Raw genomic sequence first — 25,311 nt, forward strand, 5'->3', positions numbered from 1 at the left:
CCCAGTCCTCCCCTGGTCTACCATACTACCCCCTCTCTAAACCCCAGTCCTCTCCTGGTCTACCATACTACCTCCTCTCTAAACCCCAGTCCTCCCCTGGTCTCAAAGCATGTGATTCATTTTCACATTGCACCAGGGAGCTCAATCAAGAAGGATCTGCGACAGAACCAGATTCCCTCCACAGCTCCCAGTTCAAACTGAAATATTACAGGAGGGAGAGCTGGGTTATACGGCTTGAGGCGTGGCCAAACACACACACACACAGGCCCCGACGCAACCCCCAACCAGTCATCCAAGCCGCCAGGCAGGAGCCACACTTCTCAGCCCCAGTAGCAGCGCCCCTCACCGCCCCGGGGCTCCAGACCTCCTGGCCACCGGGTCACTGGGTCAGCCTGAAATGACCCGTCATGATTAACTCCTTACACTCCTACTGCAGAACACAGGACAGGTTTAATGGAATGGAATGGAAGGCTCTATGTTAGAACAACTAGGGGGACAGTTTAATATCAACTGAATGGAAGTTAAACTTTGTCTTGACTTGGAACTAAAATAGTTTTTTGTCTATTGCTCGCTAAGCTGTTGTAGAGAGGTGGAGTATTGTAGTGTGTCTGTGTGAGCTAGAGTGAATGTGTGTGTGTGTGTGTGTCCCTGGCTGTGTGTGTGTGTGTGTGTGGGGGGGGGGGGGGGGGGGGGGTTGGGGGGGGGGGGGTAGCCCTAGCCCTGCCCCGCCCCTAGTGAGTGATCTTTCCCTCCTTGTGAAACAAAACACTCGTCTATTCTTCCCCCACTTTCCCTCATCTCTCAATGAAACCTTTTTCCAAGATGCTTAAGCAGCCATAGAGGCATTTTGCTGGGCCATAGAGAATACTGTAGAGCCAGCCATAGAGGCATTTTGCTGGGCCATAGAGAACGTTGTAGAGCCAGCCATAGAGGCATTTTGCTGGCACTTAGAGAATACTGTAGAGCCAGCCATAGAGGCATTTTGCTGGCCTTTAGAGAATACTGTAGAGCCAGCCATAGAGGTATTTTGCTGGCCCTTAGAGAATGCAGTAGAGCCAGCCATAGAGGCATTTTGCTGGCCTTTAGAGAATACTGTAGAGCCAGCCATAGAGGCATTTTGCTGGCCCTTAGAGAATGCAGTAGAGCCAGCCATAGAGGCATTTTGCTGGCCCTTAGAGAATGCAGTAGAGCCAGCCATAGAGGCATTTTGCTGGCCCTTAGAGAATGCAGTAGAGCCAGCCATAGAGGCATTTTGCTGGCCCTTAGAGAACGTTGTAGAGCCAGCCATAGAGGCATTTTGCTGGCCCTTAGAGAACATTGTAGAGCCAGCCATAGAGGCATTTTGCTGGCACTTAGAGAACACAGTAGAGGTCTGCTCTCTACTAGACAACCAGTCTAGAGTTCTGTTGAAATGGGAGATGTTTATCATGGCATATTTGACACACACTGCTACTAATAATAAAACTCATGGACTGACTGAATCGTGGACTGACTGAGTCGTGGACTGACTGAATCGTGGACTGGCTGAATCGTGGACTGACCGAATCGTGGACTGACCGAATCGTGTACTGACCGAATCGTGGACTGACTGAATCGTGGACTGACTGAATCGTGGACTGACTGAATCGTGGACTGACTGAATCGTGGACTGATTGAATCATGGACTGACTGAATCGTGGACTGACTTGTGCGGCCGGGGCCACTGGCTGCTTTTGTGTGATTACCCACAATGCCTTTCAATGTCTTTCTCTGGACGTGCCATTTTTTCCACCTCTATTGATGGATGGGTTGACTTGACGCTTTGAATGGCAGATCTCCTCCTAGACCTTCCACTCCCATTGTGTTGCTGGGCCAGATAGAGAGAGAGAGAGAGAGAGAGGGACCAGAAGGAGAGAAGGCATTGAGCAGTAGTCAGTAGTCTGCTGGTCCTGATAAGAATTAGTTATAAATGACAGATGAGATTAAATAGAGCAGTAATGAGAGAAGGATATCTGAATATGGTAGTTTTACCTGCTGCTGAATGAATGAATGAATGAATACAACCCTTCCCTTATGGGAATAACTGACACATAAACAAACATTACAATAACTCACTATGATAATTAAATGATAATTTTTCTTCCAGTGTTCTCTGCATTGCGCCTTCCATAAAGAGTGAAACAAATAATCTATATATATCTCAATACCTAATAGAAAATAAGGTTATCCTGCTAGTGTTTGTCATTATAGCTGGTTTAGGGATGTGTTTAGCCCTGTCTATATAATGAGTGTTTGTCATTATAGCTGGTTTAGGGATGTGTTTAGTTCTGTCTATATAATAAGTGTTTGTCATTATAGCTGGTTTAGGGATGTGTTTAGCCCTGTCTATATAATGAGTGTTTGTCATTATAGCTGGTTTAGGGATGTGTTTAGCCCTGTCTATAGAATGAGTGTTTGTCATTATAGCTGGTTTAGGGATGTGTTTAGCCCTGTCTATAGAATGAGTGTTTGTCATTATAGCTGGTTTAGGGATGTGTTTAGTTCTGTCTATATAATGAGTGTTTGTCATTATAGCTGGTTTAGGGATGTGTTTAGTTCTGTCTATATAATGAGTGTTTGTCATTATAGCTGGGTTAGGGATGTGTTTAGCCCTGTCTATAGAATGAGTGTTTGTCATTATAGCTGGTTTAGGGATGTGTTTAGTTCTGTCTATATAATGAGTGTTTGTCTTTATAGCTGGTTTAGGGATGTGTTTAGTTCTGTCTATATAATGAGTGTTTGTCATTATAGCTGGTTTAGGGATGTGTTTAGTTCTGTCTATATAATGAGTGTTTGTCATTATAGCTGGTTTAGGGATGTGTTTAGTTCTGTCTATATAATAAGTGTTTGTCATTATAGCTGGTTTAGGGATGTGTTTAGTTCTGTCTATATAATGAGTGTTTGTCATTATAGCTGGTTTAGGGATGTGTTTAGCTACAATGCCCTGTCTATATAATGAGTGTTTGTCATTATAGCTGGGTTAGGGATGTGTTTAGTTCTGTCTATATAATTAGTGCCCTGTATACCAAGCTGTTTAAATACAAAGATTTCAACCCTTAGCAAACCTCACCTCTAGAAAACCCCTGTGTCTGTATATTAGACTAGGTTTTCATTTTGTTCAAATTTCTTTTAAACTATTGATTGGCATCGCAGTGTTATAACAAACCTAAACCTCATAGTAGTAATGGTAGGCTTGAGTTCAGTAATTGAACATGTAACAGTAGCCTAGTGTTGTGATCTAGGTGAGATGAAGGCAGGCTGTCTGCAGAAGGGGATTACCTGGCTGGTCTCAGGGGAGCCTGACCCCTGACCTCTATAATGAAAAGGGGGAGGGCCCCAGACAAAAGACTTGTTAGACCCAGAGAACACAACACACTGGAAACGTATCCCTTGTCCCCAATGTGATGGAATACTCTGGTATGTCTCACCTTTTCCTCTTTAAGATCCCTGCCTCTACTGCCTCATTTTCCTGCTCTTAAAGATCCCTGCCTCTACTGCTTCCTTTTCCTGCTCTTAAAGATCCCTGCCTCTACTGCTTCCTTTTCCTGCTCTTAAAGATCCCTGCCTCTACTGCTTCCTTTTCCTGCTCTTAAAGATTCCTGCCTCTACTGCTTCCCTTTCCTCCTCTTAAAGATTCCTGCCTCTACTGCTTCCTTTCCTCCTCTTAAAGATTCCTGCCTCTACTGCTTCCTTTCCTGCTCTTAAAGATTCCTGCCTCTACTGCTTCCCTTTCCTCCTCTTAAAGATCCCTGCCTCTACTGCTTCCTTTCCTCCTCTTAAAGATCCCTGCCTCTACTGCTTCCTTTCCTCCTCTTAAAGATTCCTGCCTCTACTGCTTCCTTTTCCTGCTCTTAAAGATTCCTGCCTCTACTGCTTCCTTTTCCTGCTCTTAAAGATCCCTGCCTCTACTGCTTCCTTTTCCTGCTCTTAAAGATTCCTGCCTCTACTGCTTCCTTTTCCTCCTCTTAAAGATTCCTGCCTCTACTGCTTCCTTTTCCTCCCTTAAAGATCCCTGCCTCTACTGCCTCCTTTTCCTCCTCTTAAAGATTCCTGCCTCTACTGCTTCCCTTTCCTCCTCTTAAAGATTCCTGCCTCTACTGCTTCCTTTTCCTGCTCTTAAAGATTCCTGCCTCTACTGCTTCCTTTCCTCCTCTTAAAGATTCCTGCCTCTACTGCTTCCTTTCCTCCTCTTAAAGATTCCTGCCTCTACTGCTTCCTTTTCCTGCTCTTAAAGATTCCTGCCTCTACTGCTTCCTTTTCCTCCTCTTAAAGATCCCTGCCTCTACTGCTTCCTTTCCCTCCTCTTAAAGATCCCTGCCTCTACTGCTTCCTTTCCTCCTCTTAAAGATTCCAACCATTCCTTTCACTGACTCAATGTTTTGAGGGGAAAATGGGCGAACAGCGAACACTTGAAATGTAGCCAACCAACGAGAGGAGTGGAAATGTGACGCTTTGGATATTCTAAAGAACCTTTGGCTGCCTGGCTGGAGCTGGGGGGAGGTAGATTGTTTGTGTGTGGAATTGGATTGGAAGTAGTGTTATGTATGAAGTCTGACTTTGAGCTGTGGCTTTTGAATCAAAGCGGGAAGATCAAAGTTGTTATTCATGTGTGTCAGACGGTGTTTGATCTACTGCTGCTGCAGAGTGTAGACTCGCTTCACCTCAGTGGAATTCTTAACGCGTATCGGAACAGACAGTGATTGATTTGTGTGTGTGTGTCCAGGAAGTCCTCCTGTTTTGCCTCCCAGAACCGTAGCTCCCCTTTTCATAAGCCTTAATACCATGGATTCATTCAACAATAGCTGAATTTAAAAGCAACATTATTAAATGAACCTTGGGTAAGAAACAAACAGCTATGGCCATTATAAGCTGTGTTTTCAGTTGTTGTGAATAACTGAACTCTATGTTTTCAGTTGTAGTGGATGACTGAACGCTATGTTTTCAGTTGTTGTGGATTACTGAACTCTATGTTTTCAGTTGTTGTGGATTACTGAACTCTATGTTTTCAGTTGTAGTGGATGACTGAACTCTATGTTTTCAGTTGTTGTGAATAACTGAACGCTATGTTTTCAGTTGTTGTGAATAACTGAACTCTATGTTTTCAGTTGTAGTGGATGACTGAACGCTATGTTTTCAGTTGTTGTGGATGACTGAACTCTATGTTTTCAGTTGTAGTGGATGACTGAACTCTATGTTTTCAGTTGTAGTGGATGACTGAACTCTATGTTTTCAGTTGTAGTGGATGACTGAACTCTATGTTTTCAGTTGTTGTGAATAACTGAACGCTATGTTTTCAGTTGTTGTGGATGACTGAACTCTATGTTTTCAGTTGTAGTGGATGACTGAACTCTATGTTTTCAGTTGTAGTGGATGACTGAACGCTATGTTTTCAGTTGTTGTGAATAACTGAACTCTATGTTTTCAGTTGTTGTGAATAACTGAACTCTATGTTTTCAGTTGTTGTGAATAACTGAACTCTATGTTTTCAGTTGTTGTGGATGACTGAACTCTATGTTTTCAGTTGTTGTGGATGACTGAACTCTATGTTTTCAGTTGTTGTGGATGACTGAACGCTATGTTTTCAGTTGTTGTGGATGACTGAACTCTATGTTTTCAGTTGTAGTGGATGACTGAACGCTATGTTTTCAGTTGTAGTGGATGACTGAACTCTATGTTTTCAGTTGTTGTGAATAACTGAACTCTATGTTTTCAGTTGTTGTGAATAACTGAACTCTATGTTTTCAGTTGTTGTGAATAACTGAACTCTATGTTTTCAGTTGTTGTGGATGACTGAACTCTATGTTTTCAGTTGTTGTGGATGACTGAACTCTATGTTTTCAGTTGTTGTGGATGACTGAACGCTATGTTTTCAGTTGTTGTGGATGACTGAACTCTATGTTTTCAGTTGTAGTGGATGACTGAACGCTATGTTTTCAGTTGTAGTGGATGACTGAACTCTATGTTTTCAGTTGTAGTGGATGACTGAACTCTATGTTTTCAGTTGTAGTGGATGACTGAACGCTATGTTTTCAGTTGTTGTGGATGACTGAACGCTATGTTTTCAGTTGTTGTGGATGACTGAACGCTATGTTTTCAGTTGTTGTGGATGACTGAACTCTATGTTTTCAGTTGTAGTGGATGACTGAACGCTATGTTTTCAGTTGTTGTGGATGACTGAACTCTATGTTTTCAGTTGTAGTGGATGACTGAACTCTATGTTTTCAGTTGTTGTGAATAACTGAACTCTATGTTTTCAGTTGTTGTGAATAACTGAACTCTATGTTTTCAGTTGTTGTGAATAACTGAACTCTATGTTTTCAGTTGTTGTGGATGACTGAACTCTATGTTTTCAGTTGTTGTGGATGACTGAACTCTATGTTTTCAGTTGTTGTGGATGACTGAACGCTATGTTTTCAGTTGTTGTGGATGACTGAACTCTATGTTTTCAGTTGTAGTGGATGACTGAACGCTATGTTTTCAGTTGTAGTGGATGACTGAACTCTATGTTTTCAGTTGTAGTGGATGACTGAACTCTATGTTTTCAGTTGTAGTGGATGACTGAACGCTATGTTTTCAGTTGTTGTGGATGACTGAACGCTATGTTTTCAGTTGTTGTGGATGACTGAACGCTGTGTTTTCAGTTGTTGTGGATGACTGAACGCTATGTTTTCAGTTGTTGTGGATGACTGAACTCTATGTTTTCAGTTGTTGTGGATGACTGAACTCTATGTTTTCAGTTGTAGTGGATGACTGAACGCTATGTTTTCAGTTGTTGTGGATGACTGAACGCTGTGTTTTCAGTTGTTGTGGATGACTGAACGCTATGTTTTCAGTTGTTGTGGATGACTGAACGCTATGTTTTCAGTTGTTGTGGATGACTGAACGCTATGTTTTCAGTTGTTGTGGATGACTGAACGCTATGTTTTCAGTTGTTGTGGATAACTGAACGCTGTGTTTTCAGTTGTTGTGGATGACTGAACGCTATGTTTTCAGTTGTTGTGGATGACTGAACGCTATGTTTTCAGTTGTTGTGGATGACTGAACGCTGTGTTTTCAGTTGTTGTGGATGACTGAACGCTGTGTTTTCAGTTGTTGTGGATGACTGAACTCTATGTTTTCAGTTGTTGTGGATGACTGAACGCTGTGTTTTCAGTTGTTGTGGATGACTGAACGCTATGTTTTCAGTTGTAGTGGATGACTGAACGCTGTGTTTTCAGTTGTTGTGGATGACTGAACGCTGTGTTTTCAGTTGTTGTGGATGACTGAACTCTATGTTTTCAGTTGACTGAACTCCTGGTGATGTTGCAGTGGCGAATAACATCCCATCATGATTTTCTAATTCCACTTGTTGCCTTTCCTCTCGTTTCAGTCACCCTCCCCAAGGCCCTCTTCCTCCCAGCCTCCTCCTCTCCCCCCGCCCCCTCCAGACGCTCCATGCAGTCCCCCTCCTCCTATCGCCTGCCCCATCCGCTGCCCCCTCTGCCCGTGCGGAAGGGGGTCCGGGGCCGGCGCCCCAAACTGCAGACCATCGCCCTGCTCAAGGCAGCGGCGGAGGCAGCAGCGGAGGCTGCTCTGAATGGTACGCCACAGGTCTCCGGCTCCCAGCTAGCACCCAGACCCCATAAGAAGAGGGGGCCCAAGCCTGGGAGCAAGGTAAGGGCCTATGGTCAATGAACCCGTTTCCTGGATCCAGATTGAGTTTAGTACTGGACTGAAAAAGTATGCTTATTGGAGCAGCAGTTGTATTGTCTGTCTGTTTAATGAAATGTGTGACTGGTTGCAGTGATTGGCTCCAGTCAACACTCCCGGAGGAATTTTACCTCCAGTCCAATCACTCTACACAATGTTGTATGACGACATCACAGTGGTATTACTACAGTAGGGGTGCTGTGTAGTGTCGGTATATGATAGGGATCGAAGACTTGTCAGTGAACGGCAGGGTAGCCTAGTGGTTAGAGCGCTGGACTAGTAACCGGAAGGTTGCAAGTTCAAACCCCCCAAATCTGTCGTTCTGAACCCACTGTTCCTAGGCCGTCATTGAAAATAAGAATTTTGTTATTAACTGACTTGCCTGGTTAAATAAAGGTAAAATAAAAAAGGTTGTGTTTGTTCAGAGGAAGCCACGTGTGCTGCCCTCCTCGGGGACAGGCTCTGTATATACTACTACAGCCTCTGAGACCAGACTGAACAACGTTCATGGACCGAAGGACAACAGCCCTGGAGTGGTCTCCACAGGTAAGACTCAGTCCTGTCAGATAAATAATAACATTGATGCAGTTTAACAGATCGCTGTATTAACAGATATACACATTAGACCTGCTCTTTCCTTGACATAGACTGATCAGGTGAAGCTATGATCCCTTATTGATGTAACTTGTTAAATCCTCTTCAATCAGTGTAGATGAAGGGGAGGTTAAACAAGGATGTTTAAGCCTTGAGACAATCGAGACATGGATTGTGTGTGTGCCATTCAGAGGGTGATTGGGCAAGACAAAGGATTTAAGTGCCTTTGAACGGGGTATGGTAGTAGGTGCCAGGCACACCGGTTTGGGTCAAGAACGCTGCTGGGGTTTTCACACTCAACAGTTTCCTGTGTGTATCAAGAATGGTCCACCAGTCAAAGGACACCCAGCCATCTTGACACAACTGTGGGAAGCATTAGAGTCAACATGGTCCAGCATCTCTGTGGAACGCTTTCTACACCTTGTAGAGTCCATGCCCGGACGAATTGAGGCTGTTCTGAGGGGAAAAGGGGGTGCAACATGTTAGGAAGGTGTTCCTAATGTTTGGTGCACTCAGTATATATTCACACGCTAGAGCAGTCCAGCTGGTCCCTTGTACTGAGTGATTTAACTGGTCCATCTAGAGCAGTCCAGCTGGTCATTGTACTGAGTGATTTAACTGGTCCATCTAGAGCAGTCCAGCTGGTCTCTTGTTCTGAGTGATTTAACTGGTCCATCTAGAGCAGTCCAGCTGGTCCCTTGTACTGAGTGATTTAACTGGTCCATCTAGAGCAGTCCAACTGGTCATTGTTCTGAGTGATTTAACTGGTCCATCTAGAGCAGTCCAGCTGGTCATTGTTCTGAGTGATTTAACTGGTCCATCTAGAGCAGTCCAGCTGGTCATTGTTCTGAGTGATTTAACTGGTCCATCTAGAGCAGTCCAGCTGGTCATTGTTCTGAGTGATTTAACTGGTTGATCTAGAGCAATCCAGTTGGTCCCTTGTTCTGAGTGATTTAACTGGTCCATCTAGAGCAGTCCAGCTGGTCATTGTTCTGAGTGATTTAACTGGTCCATCTAGAGCAGTCCAGCTGGTCATTGTTCTGAGTGATTTAACTGGTCCATCTAGAGCAGTCCAGCTGGTCATTGTTCTGAGTGATTTAACTGATCGATCTAGAGCAGTCCAGCTGGTCATTGTTCTGAGTGATTTAAACTGGTCCATCTAGAGCAGTCCAGCTGGTCCCTTGTACTGAGTGATTTAACTGGTCCATCTAGAGCAGTCCAGCTGGTCCCTTGTTATGAGTGATTTAACTGGTCCATCTAGAGCAGTCCAGCTGGTCATTGTTCTGAGTGATTTAACTGGTCCATCTAGAGCAGTCCAGCTGGTCATTGTTCTGAGTGATTTAACTGGTCCATCTAGAGCAGTCCAGCTGGTCCCCTGTACTGAGTGATTTAACTGGTCCATCTAGAGTAGTCCAGCTGGTCATTGTTCTGAGTGATTTAACTGGTCCATCTAGAGCAGTCCAGCTGGTCATTGTTCTGAGTGATTTAACTGGTCCATCTAGAGCAATCCAGCTGGTCATTGTTCTGAGTGATTTAACTGGTCCATCTAGAGCAGTCCAGCTGGTCATTGTTCTGAGTGATTTAACTGGTCCATCTAGAGCAGTCCAGCTGGTCCCCTGTACTGAGTGATTTAACTGGTCCATCTAGAGTAGTCCAGCTGGTCATTGTTCTGAGTGATTTAACTGGTCCATCTAGAGCAGTCCAGCTGGTCATTGTTCTGAGTGATTTAACTGGTCCATCTAGAGCAATCCAGCTGGTCATTGTTCTGAGTGATTTAACTGGTCCATCTAGAGCAGTCCAGCTGGTCATTGTTCTGAGTGATTTAACTGGTCCATCTAGAGCAGTCCAGCTGGTCATTGTTCTGAGTGATTTAACTGGTCCATCTAGAGCAGTCCAGCTGGTCATTGTTCTGAGTGATTTAACTGGTCCATCTAGAATGAAGCTTTAGACATGTTCTAGTGCTTCCTGACCCCTGACCTTCATCTCTCTCTCTCTCTCTCTCTCTCTCTCTCTGTCTCTGTCTCTGTCTCTGTCTCTCTCTCTCTCTGACTCTCTCTCTCTGTCTCTCTCTCTGTCTCTCTCTCTCTGTCTCTGTCTCTGTCTCTCTCTCTCTCTGTCTCTCTCTCTCTGTCTCTCTCTCTCTCTGTCTCTTTCACTCTCTCTCTCTCTCTCTGTCTCTCTCTCTCTGTCTCTCTCTCTCTGTCTCTCTCTCTCTGTCTCTCTCTCTCTCTCTCTCTCTCTCTCTCTCTCTCTCCCCCAGTGTGTGTGTACGTGAACAAGCACGGAGCCTGCGGTCCACACCTGGACAGGAAGCAGTTGCAGCAGCTGCCGGACCACTTTGGGCCAGGTCCGGTCAACACTGTCCTACAGCAGGCTGTTCAGGCATGTGTGGACTGTGCCTACCAACCAACCTTCCTCTTCAGCTTCCTACAGTCCCAGTCCGATGGAGGAGAGATCATCAGAGGTATGTTAGCCATAGATGTATAACCCTAGACAGGAGGGAAGATCATCAGAGGTATTATAGCCATAAATGTATAACCCTAGACAGGAGGAGATCATCAAGAGGTATTATAGCCATAGATGTATAACCCTAGACAGGAGGAGAGATCATCAAGAGGTATTATAGCCATAGATATATAACCCTAGATAGGCTGATGTCATGTAGTCCCTATACGTCAGAATGGAACAGTTGGTCAGCCATTTTAGCTGGGGCCTGTCCTGATATGTGGTCTGTGGTTATAGCTAGTGTAGTATTGTATTGTTCTCATGACATCATGAGGTGTTCTATGGTTGTGTAATGAAGGAGGGTCGGTGAACTGCTGTGCTGACGTGATGAGTAACTAAGCTTGCCTGTGAGCTGAAGACTTCAAGCTAATGCCTGTAGGCTTTAGTTCAGTTCGCTAACACAGTCCTGTGACGTGTCGGAGACTCCGGTCCGAACCCAGATGGTCCAACCCTCACTGGACAGAAACACTAGGGTTGTTACTCCACAGTGATGTCATGACATGATGAAGAAGCCAGAAGAACACCCCGGCCCCTAGACCGTCTACTCTACACAGACTCTACATATTCAAATAGTTCCTCAGTCCTCATTAAAATAATGGCAAATTCCAAATGGGAATATGGGGGTAGGCTGGGGATTCAATCAGGCAGTAGGAATTGGTTTAGGCTGCAGAGCCCACATGGTGCACTGGATAATGCCTGGTGGGATAAAGTGTGTGTGCAGCAGCTGATGTCATGTGTCTGGGGGTAATGAGAAGTGACATGCGTCCGTAACCTGGTTTGGGAGGGGCTCCCCGGGGGGGTCCCAGTCAGTGTGTGTGTGTGTGGGGGGGGGGGGGGGGTCATCTGATGCTGGGCCATCTGTTACTGCACCATAGAAACCAAATAATAATGTCTTTACTGCGCCATAGAAACCAAATAATAATGTCTTTACTGCGCCATAGAAACCAAATAATAATGTCTTTACTGCGCCATAGAAACCAAATAATAATGTCTTTACTGCGCCATAGAAACCAAATAATCATGTCTCTTACTGCGCCATAGAAACCAAATAATCATGTCTGTTACTGCGCCATAGAAACCAAATAATAATGTCTTTACTGCGCCATAGAAACCAAATAATCATGTCTTTACTGCGCCATAGAAACCAAATAATAATGTCTTTACTGCGCCATAGAAACCAAATAATCATGTCTGTTACTGCGCCATAGAAACCAAATAATAATGTCTTTACTGCGCCATAGAAACCAAATAATCATGTCTTTACTGCGCCATAGAAACCAAATAATCATGTCTGTTATTGCGCCATAGAAACCAAATAATCATGCCTTTACTGCGCCATAGAAACCAAATAATCATGTCTTTACTGCGCCATAGAAACCAAATAATCATGTCTTTACTGCGCCATAGAAACCAAATAATCATGTCTTTACTGCGCCATAGAAACCAAATAATCATGCCTTTACTGCGCCATAGAAACCAAATAATCATGTCTTTACTGCGCCATAGAAACCAAATAATCATGCCTTTACTGCGCCATAGAAACCAAATAATCATGTCTCTTATTGCGCCATAGAAACCAAATAATCATGTCTTTACTGCGCCATAGAAACCAAATAATCATGTCTTTACTGCGCCATAGAAACCAAATAATCATGCCTTTACTGCGCCATAGAAACCAAATAATCATGTCTTTACTGCGCCATATAAACCAAATAATCATGTCTTTACTGCGCCATAGAAACCAAATAATCATGTCTGTTATTGCGCCATAGAAACCAAATAATCATGTCTGTTATTGCGCCATAGAAACCAAATAATCATGTCTCTTACTGCGCCATAGAAACCAAATAATCATGTCTTTACTGCGCCATAGAAACCAAATAATCATGTCTCTTACTGCGCCATAGAAACCAAATAATCATGTCTGTTATTGCGCCATAGAAACCAAATAATCATGTCTGTTATTGCGCCATAGAAACCAAATAATCATGTCTGTTATTGCGCCATAGAAACCAAATAATCATGTCTCTTACTGCGCCATAGAAACCAAATAATCATGTCTTTACTGCGCCATAGAAACCAAATAATCATGTCTCTTACTGCGCCATAGAAACCAAATAATCATGTCTGTTATTGCGCCATAGAAACCAAATAATCATGTCTCTTACTGCGCCATAGAAACCAAATAATCATGTCTTTACTGCGCCATAGAAACCAAATAATCATGTCTCTTACTGCGCCATAGAAACCAAATAATCATGTCTTTACTGCGCCATAGAAACCAAATAATCATGTCTCTTACTGCGCCATAGAATCCAAATAATCATGTCTTTACTGCGCCATAGAAACCAAATAATCATGTCTTTACTGCGCCATAGAAACCAAATAATCATGTCTCTTACTGCGCCATAGAAACCAAATAATCATGTCTGTTATTGCGCCATAGAAACCAAATAATCATGTCTCTTACTGCGCCATAGAAACCAAATAATCATGTCTTTACTGCGCCATATAAACCAAATAATCATGTCTTTACTGCGCCATAGAAACCAAATAATCATGTCTCTTACTGCGCCATAGAAACCAAATAATCATGTCTGTTATTGCGCCATAGAAACCAAATAATCATGTCTCTTACTGCGCCATAGAAACCAAATAATCATGTCTTTACTGCGCCATAGAAACCAAATAATCATGTCTCTTACTGCGCCATAGAAACCAAATAATCATGTCTTTACTGCGCCATAGAAACCAAATAATCATGTCTTTACTGCGCCATAGAAACCAAATAATCATGTCTTTACTGCGCCATAGAAACCAAATAATCATGTCTTTACTGCGCCATATAAACCAAATAATCATGTCTTTACTGCGCCATAGAAACCAAATAATCATGTCGTTACTGCGCCATAGAATCATGGTTCTCATGGTTCTCTCTTGTTCCTCGACAGCAGACAAATGGTGATCAATATGTTTGGAACATGGAATCACAATAAAATCACAGTATCGTATCGCAATACATATAGAATTGTGAGAATCTCCATACATAAGTATGGTGATAATATGGTATGGTCAGGTCCCTAACAGATAATATGGTATGGTCAGGTCCCTAACAGATAATATGGTATGGTCAGGTCCCTAACAGATAATATGGTATGGTCAGGTCCCTAACAGATAATATGGTATGGTCAGGTCCCTAACAGATAATATGGTATGGTCAGGTCCCTAACAGATAATATGGTATGGTCAGGTCCCTAACAGATAATATGGTATGGTCAGGTCCCTAACAGATAATATGGTATGGTCAGGTCCCTAACAGATAATATGGTATGGTCAGGTCCCTAACAGATAATATGGTATGGTCAGGTCCCTAACAGATAATATGGTATGGTCAGGTCCCTAACAGATAATATGGTATGGTCAGGTCCCTAACAGATAATATGGTATGGTCAGGTCCCTAACAGATAATATGGTATGGTCAGGTCCCTAACAGATAATATGGTATGGTCAGGTCCCTAACAGATAATATGGTATGGTCAGGTCCCTAACAGATAGTGTTTCAACAGCTAGGTAAAGAGCTATGTGATGTATGTCTGGTACAGCCAGTCACTTCTCCATCTGCTGAGTGCCTCTGCCTGCCTCTCTCAGCCCAGATACAGACAGTTGAAGTCGGAAGTTTACATACACCTTAGCCAAACACATTTAACACTTAGTTTTTCACAATTCCTGACATTTAATCCTAGTAAAAATTCCCTGTTTTTAGGTCAGTTAGGGTCAGCACTTTATTTTAAGAATGTGAAATGTCAGAATAATAGTAGAGAGAATGATTTATTTCAGCTTTTATTTCTTTCATCGCATTCCCAGTGGGTCAGAAGTTTACATACACTCAATTAGTATTTGATAGCATTGCCTTTAAATTGTTTAACTTGGGTCAAAGGTTTCGGGTAACCTTCCATAAGCTTCCCACAATAAGTTGGGTGAATTTTGGCCCATTCCTCCTGACAGAGCTGATGTAACTAAGTCAGGTTTGTAGGCCTCCTTGCTGTCCCAGGCCTTCAGTGCCTCTGTAATCAGCTAGATACCATATGACTGTGTCTATCTGTTCTGTCTCCCACCCTGCAGTGCGGTCTGATGGGGGGATCCACTATGTCAAGCTGCCACAGGCCTCCTCTGCCTCCTTTGTGCTCAGGTTCATGGAGACTCTGTGTCACCAGCTGCAGAGTGACAACCTGTTCTCCTCCCAACCCTTCAGCCCTGCATTCATGGCCTCCACTGGACACACAGCCTACGACAGGAGCACGTCAGGTAATGCCTGCCACCCGATTTTGTGTGTGTGTGTGTGTGTTTGTGAGCTTTTCCTTATCTTTGTCACAAAGCCACAAGCCAGCATGTATTTCCCATCAACCTACACCATCAACAGTCACAATATAAACTGTGGCTATTTCTCTAATATTCCATTGGTCATCTATAATGTCATAGCATTTCCTTCAACAGGTCACTGACCCACATGAAACATCAGACCCCTCTATAAAACACAAGTTTATAGAGATCTCAGTGGCCCTTCGTTGGCAGTAGCTGATGCCGTCTCTTGTCCCTCCTCTGTTGTCTTCAGTAAAAGAAGAGATCTCAGTGGTCCTCAGTTGGCAGTAGCTGATGCCGTCTCTTTTCTCTCCTCTGTTGTCTTCAGTAAAAGAAGAGATGTCAGAGGCCTTGTCCATAGCCAGAGGCTCCGTAGGAAGGAGCAGGCGCTTCCAGATGGACAGAGACAGGGACTGTAACCTTTACCCTTCTCCCCTGTCCTCCTCCAAACGGCTGCACAGCACAGAGGCACACCCCTCGGAAGGTACACTAACACCCCTCAGCCTCAGAGCTACCCCTGGTGCACTCACTGGGGATACATCGCAATAGTTTGAAATGACCTCCTGTCCTTCCTTTGTCATCTCGTCTCCTTCAGTACTGATATATAAACACAAAATACAGGATAAGGAAAAACTAAATGGAGGATAGCTACCCAGGAATTGACTTTCACCTGTCCAGTTTTAATGTCAGTGCAGATGAAATGAGGAGAGGAAGCCTCTCTACACTATTAAGATGCAGCCCAGTGCTGGACTGGGCACTGTGATTAACTAGAAGGAGAGGAAGCCTCTCTACACTATTAAGATGCAGCCCAGTGCTGGACTGGGCACTGTGATTAACTAGAAGGAGAGGAAGCCTCTCGACACTATTAAGATGCAGCCCAGTGCTGGACAGGGCACTGTGATTAACTAGAAGGAGAGGAAGCCTCTCTACACTATTAAGATGCAGCCCAGTGCTGGACAAGGCACTGTGATTAACTAGAAGGAAAGGAAGCCTCTCTACACTATTAAGATGCAGCCCAGTGCTGGACTGGGCACTGTGATTAACTAGAAGGAGAGGAAGCCTCTCTACACTATTAAGATGCAGCTCAGTGCTGGACTGGGCACTGTGATTAACTAGAAGGAGAGGAAGCCTCTCTACACTATAAAGATGCAGCCCAGTGCTGGACTGGGCACTGTGATTAACTAGAAGGAGAGGAAGCCTCTCTACACTATTAAGATGCAGCCCAGTGCTGGACTGGGCACTGTGATTAACTAGAAGGAGAGGAAGCCTCTCTACACTATTAAGATGCAGCCCAGTGCTGGACTGGGCACTGTGATTAGCTAGAATGAAAGGAAGCCTCTCAACACTATTAAGATGCAGCCCAGTGCTGGACTGGGCACTGTGATTAACTAGAAGGAGAGGAAGCCTCTCTACACTATTAAGATGCAGCCCAGTGCTGGACTGGGCACTGTGATTAACTAGAAGGAGAGGAAGCCTCTCTACACTATTAAGATGCAGTCCAGTGCTGGACTGGGCACTGTGATTAACTAGAAGGACCACTCTACTGAATTAACACACTTCCTTGTGTCCTCAGTAGAGTGATAGTTGTGGCCAATCGTCTTCCTTCTTATTACCTCCTGATTCTACATTATTGAAACACTTTCCTTAATGCATAACTGCTGTTTGGTTAATTAAAACTTCTGCTTGTATAGTTTATTAATGAAGCCTTAGTAACTGTACAGATACTGATGACCTGCCACTGTTCAATGTAATTGCATCAGCAACTAACGGCTAAGCTACCACTTCATGATTAATCACCAAGCAGCTAACGGCTAAGCTACCACTTCATGATTAATCACCGATCACCAAGCAGCTAACGGCTAAGCTACCACTTCAGGATTAATCACCAAGCAGCTAACGGCTAAGCTACCACTTCATGATTAATCACCGATCACCAAGCAGCTAACGGCTAAGCTACCACTTCATGATTAATCACCAAGCAGCTAACGGCTAAGCTACCACTTCATGATTAATCACCAATCACCAAGCAGCTAACGGCTAAGCTACCACTTCATGATTAATCACCAATCATCAAACAGCTAACGGCTAAGCTACCACTTCATGATTAATCACCGATCACCAAGCAGCTAATGGCTAAGCTACCACTTCATGATTAATCACCGATCACCAAGCAGCTAACGGCTAAGCAACCACTTCATGATTAATCACCGATCACCAAGCAGCTAACGGCTAAGCTACCACTTCATGATTAATCACCGATCACCAAGCAGCTAACGGCTAAGCTACCACTTCATGATTAATCACCGATCACCAAGCAGCTAACGGCTAAGCTACCACTTCATGATTAATCACCGATCACCAAGCAGCTAACGGCTAAGCAACCACTTCATGATTAATCACCGATCACCAAGCAGCTAACGGCTAAGCTACCACTTCATGATTAATCACCGATCACCAAGCAGCTAACGGCTAAGCTACCACTTCATGATTAATCACTGATCACCAAGCAGCTAACGGCTAAGCAACCACTTCATGATTAATCACCAAGCAGCTAACGGCTAAGCTACCACTTCATGATTAATCACCGATCACCAAGCAGCTAACGGCTAAGCTACCACTTCAGGATTAATCACCAAGCAGCTAACGGCTAAGCTACCACTTCATGATTAATCACCGATCACCAAGCAGCTAACGGCTAAGCTACCACTTCAGGATTAATCACCAAGCAGCTAACGGCTAAGCTACCACTTCATGATTAATCACCGATCACCAAGCAGCTAACGGCTAAGCTACCACTTCATGATTAATCACCAAGCAGCTAACGGCTAAGCTACCACTTCATGATTAATCACCAATCACCAAGCAGCTAACGGCTAAGCTACCACTTCATGATTAATCACCAATCATCAAACAGCTAACGGCTAAGCTACCACTTCATGATTAATCACCGATCACCAAGCAGCTAACGGCTAAGCTACCACTTCATGATTAATCACCGATCACCAAGCAGCTAACGGCTAAGCTACCACTTCATGATTAATCACCGATCACCAAGCAGCTAACGGCTAAGCTACCACTTCATGATTAATCACCGATCACCAAGCAGCTAACGGCTAAGCTACCACTTCATGATTAATCACCGATCACCAAGCAGCTAACGGCTAAGCTACCACTTCATGATTAATCACCGATCACCAAGCAGCTAACGGCTAAGCAACCACTTCATGATTAATCACCGATCACCAAGCAGCTAACGGCTAAGCTACCACTTCATGATTAATCACCGATCACCAAGCAGCTAACGGCTAAGCTACCACTTCATGATTAATCACCGATCACCAAGCAGCTAACGGCTAAGCTACCACTTCATGATTAATCACCGATCACCAAGCAGCTAACGGCTAAGCAACCACTTCATGATTAATCACCAATCATCAAACACTTGCTTAGTTTCTCATGACACATTATTAGATGTCATTTTACTTAAAGAGTTCATGTGGTTGTGACACTGTATTAGTGTGTGTCTATACGCTGACGATCCTACCTCTCTTACCCTCCATCAGAGCCCCTTCCTCGCAGTGAGAACGGTTTGACTGAGGACCCTATGGACACCTCCACCTCTCCCTCCATGACCCCTCGCCCCCTGACACAACGCACCACCTCAGAGTACCGTGGCCAGGGGTCCAGCAGCCCCTACTACCCTGGGTCTGGGTCTGGTCACCCCCCACCACCACCCCTCAGGCGCCTGGCCCCCAACCCTTCCGACCTGGGGTCCAGAGGGCTACAGAGAAGAGTGGAAGGTAGGCCTTGTAAGAGCTTAACCCCCATTGGCTGGCTGACTGGGCGGGACTTGTGTGTGCCTCTAGATTCTAGTTGGCCATTTACGTTTGTTTGAATGTTGATTTTTTGGGGGGGGCTAGGCTTCCTGTGTTGGAACAGATCACATTCAGCGTTTTAGTAACTCAGCAGACGCTCGTATCCAGAGCGACTTAGTTAGTGCATTCATCTTAAGATAGCTAGGTGAGACAACCACACATCTCAGTCGCAGTCAGTGCATTTTCCAGAATGAAGCAGCTGAGACAGTGCTAGCAAGACAAGTTAGTTCAAGAAAGGCGATGGTGTTTTTATTTTCATTTGTTTAACCGAAGTGTAGTCAGGATGCAGTAAATATGTTGTGTAGCACTGCCACCTAGTGGACAATGCCATGGATATGTTGTGTAGCACTGCCACCTAGTGGACAATGCCATGGATATGTTGTGTAGCATTGCCACCTAGTGGACAATGCCATGGATATGTTGTGCCTTCCCTGTAAAGTAATTTTATTTATTTAACTAGACAAGTCAGTTAAGAACAAATTGTTATTTTCAATGACAGCCTAGGAACAGTGGGTTAACTGCCTTGTTCAGAGGCAGAATGGCACCTTGTCAGCTCGGGGGTTTGAAACCTTTCGGTTACTAGTCCAACGCTCTAACCACTAGGCTACCCTGCCGCCCTGTAAAGTCTGAAACTATTAGTATTCATGGTGGTTAACTATAAAGGTGAGTATTGAATTCTGACTCTCTGCTGCTCTGTCTGTGTGTTCTGTTGTTCAGCTGCGAGCTCCACCACAGGTCCTGAGCACCTGGCAGCTGCAGACCGGGAGGCTGCAGCGGGGAACGGGGCCGGGAACGCCCCTTCCTCCTGGTCTGTGGATGAGGTGATGCAGTTTGTCCACGACGCCGACCCCCAAACACTCGGACCCCACGTGGAGCTCTTCAGAAAACACGTGAGTGGACCTTGATTGATTTATTTATTGATTGATGATGTTTCTTGTCCTTTTTCTTCCTTTGGAGCATCACTGCTGATAGAGGGAAGGAGACGAGGAGGCAGACACTACACTATTGAGATGCTCCCTAGATGTGTGTCTAAGTGCCGGGTCCAGGCCTGATGTTACACTATTGAGATGCTCCCTAGATGTGTGTCTAAGTGCCGGGTCCAGGCCTGATGTTACACTATTGAGATGCTCCCTAGATGTGTGTCTAAGTGCCCCGGGTCCAGGCCTGATGTTACACTATTGAGATGCCCTCTAGATGTGTGTCTAAGTGCTGGGTCCAGGCCTGATGTTACACTATTGAGATGCTCCCTAGATGTGTGTCTAAGTGCTGGGTCCAGGCCTGATGTTACACTATTGAGATGCTCCCTAGATGTGTGTCTAAGTGCCGGGTCCAGGCCTGATGTTACACTATTGAGATGCTCCCTAGATGTGTGTCTAAGTGCTGGGTCCAGGCCTGATGTTACACTATTGAGATGCCCCCTAGATGTGTGTCTAAGTGCCCCGGGTCCAGGCCTGATGTTACACTATTGAGATGCTCCTTAGATGTGTGTCTAAGTGCTGAGTCCAGGCCTGATGTTACACTATTGAGATGCCCCCTAGATGTGTGTCTAAGTGCCCCGGGTCCAGGCCTGATGTTACACTATTGAGATGCTCCCTAGATGTGTGTCTAAGTGCTGAGTCCAGGCCTGATGTTACACTATTGAGATGCCCTCTAGATGTGTGTCTAAGTGCCCCGGGTCCAGGCCTGATGTTACACTATTGAGATGCTCCCTAGATGTGTGTCTAAGTGCTGGGTCCAGGCCTGATGTTACACTATTGAGATGCTCCCTAGACGTGTGTCTAAGTGTCCCGGGTCCAGGCCTGATGTTACACTATTGAGATGCTCCCTAGATGTGTGTCTAAGTGCCGGGTCCAGGCCTGATGTTACACTATTGAGATGCTCCCTAGATGTGTGTCTAAGTGCTGAGTCCAGGCCTGATGTTACACTATTGAGACGCCCCCTAGATGTGTGTCTAAGTGTCCCGGGTCCAGGCCTGATGTTACACTGTTGAGATGCTCCTAAGATGTGTGTCTAAGTGTCCCGGGTCCAGGCCTGATGTTACACTATTGAGATGCTCCCTAGATGTGTGTCTAAGTGCCAGGTCCAGGCCTGATGTTACACTATTGAGATGCCCCTTAGATGTGTGTCTAAGTGTCCCGGGTCCAGGCCTGATGTTACACTATTGAGATGCTCCCTAGATGTGTGTCTAAGTGCCGGGTCCAGGCCTGATGTTACACTATTGAGATGCCCCCTAGATGTGTGTCTAAGTGCTGAGTCCAGGCCTGATGTTACACTATTGAGATGCTCCCTAGATGTGTGTCTAAGTGTCCCGGGTCCAGGCCTGATGTTACACTATTGAGATGCCCCCTAGATGTGTGTCTAAGTGTCCCGGGTCCAGGCCTGATGTTACACTATTGAGATGCCCCCTAGATGTGTGTCTAAGTGCTGAGTCCAGGCCTGATGTTACACTATTGAGATGCCTCCTAGATGTGTGTCTAAGTGCTGGGTCCAGGCCTGATGTTACACTATTGAGATGCTCCCTAGATGTGTGTCTAAGTGTCCCGGGTCCAGGCCTGATGTTACACTATTGAGATGCTCCTAAGATGTGTGTCTAAGTGTCCCGGGTCCAGGCCTGATGCTCCCTAGATGTGTGTCTAAGTGTCCCGGGTCCAGGCCTGATGTTACACTATTGAGATGCTCCCTAGATGTGTGTCTAAGTGTCCCGGGTCCAGGCCTGATGTTACACTATTGAGATGCTCCCTAGATGTGTGTCTAAGTGTCCCGGGTCCAGGCCTGATGTTACACTATTGAGATGCCCCCTAGATGTGTGTCTAAGTGTCCCGGGTCCAGGCCTGATGTTACACTATTGAGATGCCCCCTAGATGTGTGTCTAAGTGTCCCGGGTCCAGGCCTGATGTTACACTATTGAGATGCCCCCTAGATGTGTGTCTAAGTGTCCCGGGTCCAGGCCTGATGTTACACTATTGAGATGCCCCCTAGATGTGTGTCTAAGTGTCCCGGGTCCAGGCCTGATGTTACACTATTGAGATGCTCCCTAGATGTGTGTCTAAGTGTCCCGGGTCCAGGCCTGATGTTACACTATTGAGATGCTCCCTAGATGTGTGTCTAAGTGTCCCGGGTCCAGGCCTGATGTTACACTATTGAGATGCCCCCTAGATGTGTGTCTAAGTGTCCCGGGTCCAGGCCTGATGTTACACTATTGAGATGCCCCCTAGATGTGTGTCTAAGTGTCCCGGGTCCAGGCCTGATGTTACACTATTAAGATGCCCCCTAGATGTGTGTCTAAGTGTCCCGGGTCCAGGCCTGATGTTACACCATTGAGATGCCCCCTAGATTATTTTTATGTTGTGTAAAAATTCAATAAATATCCCCAAAAATAAATTCACTCCAGGATATGTGTTAGGTGTCTGGCCTGGCTCTGATGTGCTCCAGCCCTCCTCGCTGTGTGTATGTCCCTGTCAGAAGCAGGAAGGGAGGACGTCTGTGTCACAGAGATAGATTTACAACAGTGTTCTAATTCTATTCCTATGGCCTGTGTCCTCTGTGTTTAGTCTATAACCTGGGAGACTAGCACTGGCCTGTCTCAGAACCTTCCCTACCTGTCTGGAGAGAATCACTTTCATTCCCTCCAGGAAAACCCAACTCTGTTCAACCATACAGGCCATCTACAACGCAGTGAATGTTTACAGTACGACGGCAGACATTTTCTGTTGATGTCTGTCTGGACATCTCAGCTCAGAGAGAATTGTGTTGTTGTTCTGCTGTATTGTTGGTTCTGTGTTGGGGGAAATAGGTGCACCTATCACTGTTGAACGTTAAAAACCCCACAACCTTTCATTTAGAAGAGTTAATCATAGATGTTTCGGCCATCTTGGCTGTCATCTTGTCCTGTGTTGGTGCTAAGCCCTCTTTCTGACTGCGTTTGTCTCTTGTCTTCAGGAGATCGACGGAAAGGCGCTGATGCTTCTACGTAGTGACATCATCATGAAGTACATGGGTCTGAAACTAGGCCCCGCCCTCAAGCTATGTCACCACATCGAGAGGCTCAAACAGACCAAACAGTAACACACACACACACACACACACACACACACACACACACACACACACACACACACACACACACACACTAGAATGGGAAGATCATCTTTGCTGTGAAACCCTAAGCACAATGAGTCCTTAATCATTCCTTTGCAGAGACCTTCATACCTCATCCTGTGATGAAGAGCATTCAGAGAAACAGTATGAACGTCAGTGTGAACGTCAGTGTGAACGTCCGTACAGAGAAACACTATGAACGAACTTCAGTCTACTATTCTTTAGAATAGACTCAGCTGAATCCCAAAGGATGATGTTGAGTGTTTACCTACCTATGCATTGCCCATGTACACCTTCTCTCAACCCTTACCTACTTAGCCTGGTCCCAGAATGTTCTGTAAAAAACAAACAGATCTGAGACCAGGCTACTGTCAGCCGTGGAGACCTGGAGATGCAAGGAGCCATCTCCACACAACCCCCAATGGCATGTATTACTTGTTGCACTAGCCTCTCATTGCAATAAGATATCAACCATTCAGCTTCTATATGGAGACTGTGATTTGATTCTTCAATAGTTTTAATATCAAAGGATGTTGATAAGGAGAATGTACCATGCTGTTAAGATTCATTGTTTGTTTTGGACACCACATTTGACCGTACTCCTTAGTGCATTCAGGGTGTGACATCACACAATCTGGACTCGTTGGAACACTGATCGTTCTTTGGATCGCCCCAATGGAACTTCTAACCAGGATCTATGATTGCGATTGGACATTGCGTGTAGATTCTAGAATACGTTGGACAATGAAGACAGGAAGTTCCTGTTCAAGTCAACGTCTCATTGTAAAAGAAGATGGTGGACTTATGTTTGAAGAACCAGACAAAAAACCTGTGTTTTACATAAAAAGCCAAAAAATATGTTGTTTTTTTTATATCTTGGATTTTGTACTGTCTTTAAAAGGTATTATTAATCTCTGCATATATACAGGAAGGTTGTGTTGAATCCTGTCTGTATTTTAACCCAAACAGTCTGGTATTTGTACTGGTAGTGTTGGCTACACCATCAGACCTGATGGTAGCCAAGCTGAACATTGATTGCAACACGTGTATGGCCTTCATCTCATTTCAAATCATAGCTGTTAAAAGTAGATAGTTGACTGTTGGTTGTCGGAAGGTTTTCAAGCACCAAATGGACAGTTGATATGTATCTAACGTTTCATGTTCAGGATATCCTGTATATATGGATACAAGGCTGTGTAGCAGTCAGACAAACAGGATATGGAGTGTTAGGGGGATTCAACACACAAGGAGAAGAGATGTGGATGTGGATTCATTTGTGTCACAACAACCTATAATGTGATAAAATAGGACTTATTTTTACTATTTATCTTGTCGCTGTGGCAGAAGAAGTGATCCATTTCTGAACATTTTTCCAGAAGGTTCTCAGTTTAAATGAACGGTAATACTTCAAACGGCCTTGCTTTATTGTGATACTCAGGTTTTACTAGGCTTTTGTGTTTTAGGACAGACTTCTTCATAGTAGCATTTGCTTGTTGTAAAGTTCAGTTTCTGTTTGACAATATTTTAGATCAACTTTGTATATATTTTTTAATATTCTACATTTCCGTCTGTTGTTCCATAGAAACAACACACAGTGTACATATATACAGTAAAAACAACTTCTCAAGTACCGGTACTGGAAAAGGCTTGTTTGTTAAATAATATTCACATATGTACTTTCACGCAATTAAACTTTTTTTTTTTTTCACCATTTGCCTCATTTCATGAGAGTTGACAAGCATTTTTATTTAACCAGGCAAGTCAGTTAAGAACAAATTCTTATTTTACAACGCAGGTCTACCGGGGAACAGTGGGTTAACTGCCTTGTTCAGGAGCAGAACAGACATTTTTACCTCGTCAGCTCAGGGATTTGATCCAGCAGCCTTTAATGGTTACCGGCCCAACACTCTAACCACCAGGCCGCCCCGGCATGAACCTTTAATCATTGGAAAAGGGAAGTGTCCCTTTTAGTATTAAATAAGTACATGTGATATTAAGACAAAGGGACATCATGTTCAACAAGAACACTTTGTTTTATTCTCATGACAGTTTTCTGAATCACGTACAAACCATCAAATGACTGATCCTAAATCAGATATGAAATACTGTATAGGCCTAGCAAAGCATCAACAAATGTACCTTTTCACATGGAAAGTAGCAGACGATGGACAGC

The 25,311-nt window shown here is 44.5% G+C and overlaps 1 protein-coding gene across 6 annotated transcripts in view; it reads left to right on the forward strand.

Moving 5' to 3' along the window:
• LOC110513752 (polycomb protein SCMH1) overlaps positions 1–23,986 on the forward strand; it is a 69,662-nt gene extending 45,676 nt beyond the window's left edge. For 3 of the 6 annotated variants that reach the window (XM_036951525.1, XM_036951527.1, XM_036951528.1), the window contains 8 exons: positions 7,388–7,671; positions 8,133–8,253; positions 10,562–10,765; positions 14,929–15,111; positions 15,494–15,649; positions 18,729–18,974; positions 19,758–19,930; positions 22,980–23,986. In XM_036951525.1, the coding sequence (XP_036807420.1) occupies positions 7,388–7,671; positions 8,133–8,253; positions 10,562–10,765; positions 14,929–15,111; positions 15,494–15,649; positions 18,729–18,974; positions 19,758–19,930; positions 22,980–23,105 (1,493 nt within the window). In that variant the 3' untranslated portion in view covers positions 23,106–23,986. The remainder of the gene's footprint in view (positions 1–7,387; positions 7,672–8,132; positions 8,254–10,561; positions 10,766–14,928; positions 15,112–15,493; positions 15,650–18,728; positions 18,975–19,757; positions 19,931–22,979) is intronic. The other 3 variants (XM_036951526.1, XM_036951529.1, XM_036951530.1) reach the window with 3 other exon arrangements.
• Positions 23,987–25,311: the final 1,325 nt, after the last annotated feature.

The sequence above is a fragment of the Oncorhynchus mykiss genome, chromosome 18, assembly GCF_013265735.2.
Source record: "Oncorhynchus mykiss isolate Arlee chromosome 18, USDA_OmykA_1.1, whole genome shotgun sequence".
Taxonomy (NCBI): domain Eukaryota; kingdom Metazoa; phylum Chordata; class Actinopteri; order Salmoniformes; family Salmonidae; genus Oncorhynchus; species Oncorhynchus mykiss.